The 10,045-nt window shown below is 41.2% G+C and overlaps 3 protein-coding genes across 5 annotated transcripts in view; 2 read left to right on the top strand and 1 right to left on the bottom strand.

Annotated features, from left to right (window-relative positions):
- The first annotated feature begins 2,502 nt into the window (after positions 1-2,502).
- Positions 2,503-10,045, top strand: part of LOC110065300 (uncharacterized) — a 64,356-nt gene continuing 56,813 nt past the window's right edge. The window contains exons 1-3 of one of the 3 annotated variants that reach the window (XM_089292999.1): positions 2,503-2,639; positions 7,712-7,826; positions 8,350-8,472. The gene's annotated coding sequence lies outside the window, so the exon portion shown is untranslated. Of the gene's footprint in view, positions 2,640-7,110; positions 7,827-7,995; positions 8,473-10,045 lie in introns of those variants that run through there. The other 2 variants (XM_089293001.1, XM_089293000.1) reach the window with 2 other exon arrangements.
- On the top strand, positions 2,638-6,394 carry LOC149111182 (uncharacterized). The gene is made up of 2 exons (XM_089293005.1): positions 2,638-3,917; positions 4,036-6,394. Exons 1-2 carry the CDS (start codon positions 3,832-3,834, stop codon positions 5,012-5,014), a joined length of 1,065 nt encoding a protein of 354 aa, XP_089149131.1. The 5' UTR covers positions 2,638-3,831; the 3' UTR covers positions 5,015-6,394.
- On the bottom strand, positions 5,028-6,452 carry LOC149111181 (uncharacterized). Its single transcript, XM_089293004.1, has one exon. It carries the CDS (start codon positions 6,450-6,452, stop codon positions 5,199-5,201), a length of 1,254 nt encoding a protein of 417 aa, XP_089149130.1. The 3' UTR covers positions 5,028-5,198.

The following is a 10,045-nucleotide window of genomic DNA, read 5'->3' as shown; positions in this document are numbered from 1 at the left end:
CATAGGAGATTATTCCGTGCGTTTTACGGATCACGAACTTTAAAGCCCTGGCCAAACGATCGCACCATTTCAACGCAACATATCGCGACGTTGTTGGTCCAGTATTTGCTAGCCCCGGCCAAACTATCGCAGCATTTCAACGCAACTTATCGCAACATTGTTGGGCGCAACATGTAACGTGCGTTTGGCCACCCTGTTAATAGTATTGCGACGTGTTGCAACATGTTGGGTGTTGCAAATCGAACTAGTGCGCATGCCCTGGCGCAACATTGTTGCACGAACCTGGCACAACATTATGCAACATCCACAAATGTTACCTGAAAAATTTGACCAGTTACACACTTGAGCCAACAACACCCAACATGTCGCAACACATCGCAACACGGTGGCCAAAAGCGCCAATGTTGCGATATGTTGTGTTAAAAATGTTACGATCGTTTGGAAAGTTTTCATTTTGGCTGTAATGATTAACTATGATTTTTTATGATTGTTACGCAATTTCCGTTTGCGAATCATATTCGGCCAAAGGACAATGTAATCAGAGAATAATAATAATAATAATAATAATAATAGAGCGGTTTTCAATTGAGTGTTGAAAGTAATTAGACAATTACTATGGTTTGGTTTTGGTTTTACTACGGTTTGAAATTGGCTAAGTAGTCTAATTGGTAAGTAATTGGTTTGGTTTTGGTTTTACGACACTCAATTGAAAACCGCTCTAATTAGAGCGGTTTTCAGTTGAGTGTCGAAAGTAATTAGACAATTACTTTGGTTTTGGTTTTACTACAGTTTGAGATTAGCTGAGAAGTCTAATTGGTAAGTAATTGGTTTTGGTTTTGGTTTTGGTTTTACGACACTCAATATTGAAAACCGCTCTATAATAATAATAATTAGAATAATTAGAATAATGGTTTATTAATATGTATCCATGCAAAAATGGTTCTTCATCTGTTACTAACTAATAAATTAGAAAACCCACTTATACTAGAGCGGTTTTAATTGAGTGTCGAAAGCAATCTGGTAATTACTTTGATTTTGGTTTTGGTTTTACTACTGTTTGAGATTGGCTGAGTAGTCTAATTGGTATGTAAGTGGTTTGGTTTTGGTTTTACGACACTCAATTGAAAACCGCTCTAAATCCTACTAACGAATAAATAGAAGAAATAGCGATTACGTGTAGACACTAAATGTAAGTACAAAGTTAAAAATATTTACTATTATTTTTTTCTCAAGCGGGTCGGAATCCTAAATCTTCGAATTTGATTGGTTAATCATACGCACGTGACCGGTCCAGTTTTTCACGATACCGCTCACGGGCCGGATTTTTTCTTCGCTGCCTAAATTTCGCTTCTAAAAGTTAGCGGTAATCGTCAACCTTTTGCCTTTTTTACACATCCATCGACGATTAGTCAACGCAAGTTTATCTCTTTTCACTTGAAAATGACAAGGAAAGTCACTGTAAGTAAATTCAATTGAGTGTTTTGAAGTTGTGAGAGTTTGCTTAATTGTTTGTGGCTTGGCGCTGTAATGGCGCGTAATCCTGTGTTTCTCTCGCCGTAAAATTTGAGTCAATTTCAGTCGAGTTTACCTCTCTGATCGTTGCTGTATTTAGAAGAATTTCTGTGGAATACACTTAACGAATTGTTTTTGTAATAAAACTTCAAACTTCGCACGAAATTTCACACCGTAAAAACAATTTTGGAGAACTTAACTGGTGGAATAAATGCAACTAACACAAAGTAGTTCGAAAAAAATCTGTTTCTTAATACATCTTTCTTTGTCTACTATCAGAGTTACTCGCTCGTTGCCGAGATTTTTTACTAGTTAGTAGACGGCGCGCAAGCCGATTCAGTGACAAGAGTTGCATAAACAAACCCATTTGTAATCTGTAAAACCAATTTACTGCAGGAAAAAAATAAACATGTTATTTGCCGGCTTACGGTCGGTCCGTATGGTAAAAAACTGTGACCTCAGGCTTGAAAATGCTGCCCTCGGCCTGCGGCCTCGGGCAGCATTTTCAAGACCTCGATCACCGTTTTTCACCATACGGACCGACCGTAAGCCGGCAAAAAACATATATGTAGTAATCGTAGCTTAAAGAGTGCGTTCGAGCATTGAAGCAAAAATTCTCGGAACAGCAATTTGTGCCTGAGCTGTTAGGTAGACGTGAAATTGGCCTCCCTCCCGCTGGGGCGAAAACAAATGAACTGATCGCAAAGCGCGTACGTACGAGAGGGTTTGATCTCATTGTACATGAATTACGTAATATTAGTTACGACCGGTCAGTATAAAACATGGAATGTGGTCGGTAGGCCGCATTTAGTCCGTAGTCCGCGTTTTCCATGAGTCCATATTTTATACCCAGTCCGTAATGCTTAGTCCACATTTTACACCTAAGTCCGCAAGTCCGCAGTCTGCAGTCCGCCGTCCGCAGTCCGCAATCCGCAATCCACAATCCACAGTCCACAATCTATATTTTATAGCGACCGGAAACCTACGATTCTGGACCGTGAAAATCGACACAAACGTTGCCTGTTCCGTCAGTATGCGAGACGACGTGCTTTTATTACCAAAACTAAGACAATTATTCTGATTACGAAAACTACTTGAATCGCCTTGGATCTAACGGGATTAAAGAGGTACGATTTCGCTTATGTAATTTGTAATCCGCATAATTTTCAGATAAGTTTTGTGTCTTGTGATTCGGATAATATTTTTTGAGTACGCTTTTATGTACACTAGTGATTGCACAATGGTACATGTTATAAATAGTTTTCGGATCGTATGTAGCAATACTTTATGTCGCACGTTACTTTTCAGTTCTTACGTTATTTTCAAGTGCTCCAAAGAATACAACTAATAAAAGATTTACAAGATGAGCGCTTGTGATTACAAGAAGATCTGTTAGATCTTAAAACCGCGCTTTTAAAATTTAACTGTTTTCTTAGCACTACAGTCGCAATGCAGTGCGCATTCCAAAGCAGTCCTTGATGATTCATTGATTACTGTAGACACCACATGACTTGATCAACACAAACTGTATTATTGCACCATCAGTCGTACTCGCAGCCATTGTGAAATCTCCGATGACGTAATGTTCTTAATCTGGAACTTTCTTCGGAATATGTATGGGCATGAAGATAGGAACACGACAATAATAACACTATTAAAAGTCATGATTGACCAAAAATGTATGAATTCCTTCATCGAGCCAAATTTTGCTCGTTAGAGACTAAGAACGGTCAATTGGACCGATTTATGGCGAAAAAGAAAGTTTTTGAGAAAATTTGTGGTTTTCTTTTTATACAGACGTTATTTATTTTGAAAGGGAAGCAAGTTGTTTGTCAGAGATCCTGCCTGACCAATGCTTCGTCACTATATATGATCTGAACTTCTATGAGTATGAGACGCTAATTGAGAGGGAACTTTGCTTATTTTTCACTGCTTTTTTAAAAACCGTCAACAACCTGCTTCGGATTAGTTTAATCAGTTTTTCACAGCAAAAGAATTAAGTAACCGTCAAATTATCGATGGGATGCATTCAGCTAAATGAGAAGCTAGTAGGCGAGTTCATACTACGTACGTAAGTAGGCCTTAAGTACACCCAAGGTCTACTTGGAATGTGAACGGGGTTTATTTTAGTTCAAGTACCTTACTTTGTAACCTTAGAAACGGCGTACTTTCAAAGGAGCCGAAGTGCGCTCTTAAGTCTAGTTTTGCTGTTCTCGAATGCGTTCTTAGGCACTATCAAAACACGCGAAAGCGATAACACGTCAATCAACTAAACGGCGGGAAAAGCTAGTGCACGCAAACCTTGGCGAAGCAAAAAGCATGGATTACAACGCAAGCCGGCCTCGCTTCTTCGCTCAGCAACAATACCGGTTAGAGGACGACGATTCCGTGGACTTAAGCCTCATGTAAGTGCAGTTTCATTTATTAATTAAACCAGTTAAAGACTTTTGAACAAATGTTCTGTTTTACTCTTAATAAAATCTTAATAGCCATGTTTTCATAAGCATGCTTTCTGTTCGATAGCAACAACTTAAACCAAAGATTTGCCGGAGCAGTACCCGTAACGATTAACCAGCCACAAACGCCTTTCCGCAGTGGACAACTCTTTCATTTCCCACCACACAGCCAGACCTTTTACCGTCCTGCTGCATTTCAACCGAACGACAGTCCACCACAAAGCAACAACAGCTCCCTAGTATCGCGAACCCCATCACCAGGGCCTGAGACTTCATCCGCTAACTCAAGCCGGGTCAGTAAAACAAGTTCCGAAGGCAAAAAGAAGACCAAATTAAAGGCGTCTGACTGGACAGAAGACGAAACTCGTGAGATGCTGGCAGTATGGGGGCCACGGTACAGCAAGCTACGCAGTGCGTCCAACAAAGAAAGGATTAAGATATGGAATGAAATTTTTATCGCATACAAGGAAAGCTGTCCTGACAGCGAAAGAACTTTGCCGCAGGTAAAGAAACGCCAGCAAAATCTCGAGTACGAGTATAAGCTTTTAAAGCAACGCTCTCAGTCGACCGGCGAAGCGGGGTTTAAGAAAATCAAAGAGGGGTTTCCATACTTCGACTTTTTCGACGACGTGATGGGTCATCGCGATAGCGTTGACCCATCCAAAATGGCACTCGAAGGCTCTTCCACGTTTGCCTTCGAAGAAGGCAGCAGCACATCACTCTCTCCACAAGGAAGCGTGGCCGACACAGAAAACATGGAAAATGAATTCGAAACTACGACGCCCAATGAAGGAGTGAAACGAAAGGCAACTGATAAGCCAGCGAAATCTGGCAGCAAAGGAAAGAAGAAACGTGATGAGCAAACAGCGACGTCTGAGTGGCAGACAAGTTTTCTACAACTTATGGAACGAAGCATAGAGCAAGATAACATACGATTTGAACGTTCCACAGAAATGCTTCGGGAATCACAGAGGAATCAGTTGGAACAAACAAATGCAATTCTCGCAGGGTTTAAGGACATTTTCAAAGATTTGGTGTCAAAGTAAATCAGTGCACATATTTGATGTTCTAAAAAGGAGACAGTTGTATTAATTCTAATTATATATATATTTGTTACTGTTCTGCTGTTTTGTTGTTGCCTGTATCGGCAAGTTTATATGTTTATATGACATTTTGGTGCTACACATAGCATTCGTTAACAAATAAAACCTGCAGTTGGAAAATGTAGTGTTACAAGTTATCCCGCACAAAGTCTTTTGAAGCATCTCTCACATCGTTGCCAGTTTCAAATAGAAGTCTGCCTTCATCTTCATCGTCTGAGTCATCATCGGAGTCGCAGCCATCATCATATAGATCACCTCTCTCAATGCAAATGTTATGCAAAACACATGACGCAACAACAGTTTTCGTAAGGGTTGTCGTTTTCTGCTCAATTTTTTTCATAACAATTCGCCACCGTGATTTTAACATGCCAAATGCACGCTCGACTACGCATCGTAGGGCACTGAATTTTTTGTTGAATTTTTTTTGTTCAGGAGTTAAGTGCCCCCTGTCTGAGTAAGGTTTCATGAGCCAGCTGGTAAGGGGATATGCACTGTCTCCAGCGAGAAGAGGGCCGATTTCTACTCCATTTATATTCCTCGTCGGGCCAGCAAGAATTTGCTCATTTTGTGCCAAATCGTATAGTCCACTTAGTCTAAGGACGCGAGCATCGTGTATGCTGCCTGGATAACCAACGGTAGCATGGATGAATTTCAGGTTAGAATCAACTATAGCTTGAAGGTTCACACTATAATGCTGCTTACGATTATAGTAATCCTCGTGATTTCGTGGTGGAGCATTTATCTCTATGTGGCAACCATCTATGGCTCCGACAATTTGAGGTATGCCATACATCTCTTCGAACTCGTCAACCTTTTCTGTAATTTCCTGCCTTGTCGAGGGAAATTTTATGAATTGATCCTTCCTACGAAGAAGAGCGCGCTCGAATTCACTACAAATGCATTTCGCTGTTGACTTTCCGTATCCAAATTGTAACCCACAGCTTCTATAACTGTTGCCGGTTGCAAGTCGCCATAATGCTAAACCAACTCTTTCTTCTACACTAATTGGCACTCGCATCCGCGTGTGTTGTTTTTGTATATCTGCTCTTATTAGGTCACATAGGTATTCAAATGTTGCGTGAGTGATACGAAAATGTTCCTTCCAAAGAAAATGCAGTGCTGGATTAGCTATAAGAAGGCGAAACCAGTTCTGTGGTCTAGGCCAAACCCAAGCTCTTCTTTTCAGTTCTGGTCTTTGTTGTTGTGGGTGCCCTGCCATATAAATAAGCAACATCCGACGGTTTCGCCGGCTAATTCTAAAGGCTTCCTCCATTAAAGCGAAGCAATACATTTGTTGAAGCATGAAAGACCGCTGTCGCAAAAGTAGGAAAGCAAAAATCAAAATAAGGGACGCTATTCGAACGTTTCGAGGTCGCGGCATAATGAAGCTTTGAGTGTCTTGACTACATTTGCTTTGGCGGGTTTTACCGCGTAGTTTGATTGACAAGCGATTCCGCAAGTAGCATACTTTGCAATTTAGTATGAACGCTTATCTTTAAAAGTTAGCACCGCCAGTCTCAAGTTCACTTGAGTTTTTATCGTACTTAAGGCCTACTTGGGCCCTAGTATGAACTTACCTAGTTTCTTGGCCGAAAATTGGACTTACCGCTAAAACAGGTTTAAAACGAAAGCCGTTGGATTTTGCAAACGCGCGGCCGATGTCGCTGTTGTCAAGTTCTTCATAAAATTTCTCACAGCAAGAGAACCGAATGACCGTCAAACTGTCGATTGGATGAATTCAATCACGTTCAAAGCTAGTCTCTTGGCCAAACACTGGACGTATCAAACTCTACATGAAGGCATCAATGTCTCAGGAGTACCTGACGGAGCCGCTCGACAGGCTGCAATTACGCTGGCTGGGAAATATTAGTATTAGATCATTTACTGGCTGGGATTTTCGTTCAGCGTCTGGCTTGCTAAAAACTGATTTAAAACACTCTCCCTAGCTGGAAAAAACGTGACTTGTTTGTTTTTCCTGGCTGTGACTTTTTCGAAAAAGCAATCAATTAAACTGCCGTCCTGGGACATAAAAAACGCGCGAGTGGGCTCTAAAGTCTAAAGTCTTCCGCCGCGAGACGATAAACCGCAAGCGGTCATACTTACTCCCAGCGCCACGCGCTGCAAAAATAATGCAAATCAACGCGTGCGTGACGCCATGCCAGAAAATGATGGCTCCATTGTCAGATTGTTGCGGTTTATCTTTTTTATCAACCAGTAAAAATTGCATAACACCAGCAGCTGTCATTTTCAATGACGTAATAACACTAGTATCTCGAATGGCCAAATCCGTTAAAAACCTTCTTTTCAATGAACACGGCCGATCTTCAGAATTTCCGCTCGTTTGTCGTTCCAAAGGCCTGAAGAGGCCGTCACTTCAGAAAACCGCTGCTGGCGCTATTGTGCTGCAAGCAGTCAGCAGTTATAAAGAAACAGTGGAAAGCAACTTAAGGTTGGTAAATTCATTCCTATAATTCTCTTGCTTGCACACGGGGCAGTGATGGTACATTGTACTGGAATCAGTGACACTGTTCGCTGTCTGTTTTGCATTAATTTTTTCATTTATAGACAACTAAATTTAAAAAGGTATCGGCGGCATAAGAACTAGACTCTAAGGTGTTCATTTACATTCCTCTTTTGCAGTCATTCTGGGTTATTTCGAGGGCTCCGCTGGTAAACGAAAGAATGGAGATCTGCCAAATCTGAGATCTGCTGTGAAAGGGACTTGGCGCAGAAAAACAAAGCGGCTGGATAAAGGGTAGGCATAATGTTCTGTTTATATGCGCTAGTCGTCTGCATCGGTGATCAACTTTTCTCTCTTGATGCTAAAGTAATCAAGTAAACTAAAAAAGTAAAGTGATCTCATTGTACCATGCACTCATCGTTTCGCTCATAGCAATTTTGGGTTGCTATTAATCTGCAAATTTGCTTAATCGAAAATTTCCCGAAAGTTGCTGGAAGACGAGGGGCAATGGTTTGCCCTATTTTTCAGTCTTATTGGGTACATTAAATGCCTTAATCGTGGTTCAGTACTAGCATACCGAGTTAATGTTTGTCCTCTGGAAAACAGGGGACTATCGAGGGTTGCTCACCGGAAATGGCCGTCGGGTGGATTCATTCCACACTGTTCGCTGTGTCTTTGAGCTTTGAGAGAAATGCTTTTGGTGAACTCATTCCACACTGTTCGCTGTCTCTTTGTGAGAAATGCTTTTATTTTGAGACCCTAAACTTATTAATGTATCGGCGATTCAAGATTGCCGTGAGTTAATTTACATTTGCAGTCATTCTGAGTCATTTCAAAGGCTGGAGAGAAAAAAAGAAAAGAGACTAAGGGCAGATATCTGCCAGATCTAAGTTCCGCTGAGAAAAGGACTTACCAAAGAGACAAAGCAGCTGGATAAAGGGTAGGCATATTTGTTTATATGCGCTAGCTCGGACTGCAATGTTGGGCATACAACTATCCTCTCTGATGCTAAGATAAAGGGATCATTGTACCATACAATCAACGCCTCGCTCATAGCACTTTTGTATTGCTTTAAATCAGTGCAACTTTGCGTGATGGAATTTCCCAAAAGTTGCCGGCCGACAAGGGTTAATTGTTTGCCCTCTTTTTCAGTCTTATTGGGTACATTGAATGCAAGGGACTATCGCGCGTTGCGCATGCTCACCGGGAACGGTAGTTAAATCATGCAATATGTTTTATTTGGCATAATAAGTAAAATGTTAAAATTGTCTACGTTATTAAAATTTTTGTCAGCGAAAAGAACTCAAGATTTTACCTTCTTAAACTTTCCTTCAGTTTGTAGTTGAGAAGGAAACAACTTTTGTCTTTCTGTGCGGCTTTCTTTGAGCAAAAATATATCATTTGTCGCCTTTGGTTGTGTTTCACAAGGCTAACTGGTCGGACCTGTAGGTTCTGCGTGTAATCATGTAATAATTGAATTTCCGTACCAGGAACCAACGGATCTTTTGAAGCCTAAAGAAGACAGAAATCAGCGAAGGATTACAGAACTCGCGATCGTTTGTCATTTTGAAAACACTGTTTTAGAATTGTGAAAAAAAAAAACTATGAACTCGTCGTTGACCTACCAGTTGAAGCAACGGTTTCATTCTGCACGCTAGTGCCGTGAATTAACTAGAGTCGTGTAATGAATGATCTATCGATGAACTGTATACCGTAATGAACACTTCTGCCAGTTTAAAATTCTTTGACCAAAGAGCGCACGTCTGGATAGTAATTTTGCCAGATTATTTGGCAGGCATTTGTCGCCTGTGGTATTGGGCGGGGGTAAGGCGAAAACTCCTTTTTTTTGGCATGTTCACTCGTTCACAAGGCCAATGGGGCGAATTCCTTAGGTTGATCCGGGTCAGGATTTATGATCCGAGATCTCACTGATCATGTTAACAAGAGGCCGCAAATGACTTTTGGAACGTCAGGAAATAAGTTAACCCATGAGAAACTTGACACTGCCTAAAGACATGATCGCAAACAAAATGGGTTGTGTTCCTAATCAGAAGCATATCACCTATTCTAGGTGATATGCTTCTGTCCTAATTAATTACGCGCTATTACAAGGTCTGTGAACCCAGTATGTGCACAGGAACCACACGAAATTGCAAACGTCGTTTCAGTTCGTCGACTGACTAGTAGAGAGCGTGATTGGGGGTATAGATCACGTTCACGGGAAATAAAAAGGCCTTTTCACAATTCACGAAAACTGATATAATAGTGGCATTTTACGCTTCACGGAAAATAAAAAAGAACGTTTTGGAAATTCACGGCTCACGATTACTAAGACAAATCCAGTGCACGCCTGACGAACAACCAACGATTGCTTTTGCTGCGAATCCTTGCGGCTTCTGTCGTGAGTCTTTTGCCGTGATCGCCTGACGAACAACTAACGATTGCTTTTGCTGCGAATCCTTGCGGCTTCTGTCATGCGTCTTTTTGCGGTGATCGCCTGACGAACAACCAAC

Source organism: Orbicella faveolata, unplaced genomic scaffold (assembly GCF_042242905.1).
Source record: "Orbicella faveolata isolate gen_17 unplaced genomic scaffold, um_ofav_v1 contig_24, whole genome shotgun sequence".
Lineage (NCBI taxonomy): Eukaryota > Metazoa > Cnidaria > Anthozoa > Scleractinia > Merulinidae > Orbicella > Orbicella faveolata.
Note: the sequence above shows the minus strand (reverse complement) of the source record. Positions and strands in the feature narration are given on the sequence as shown.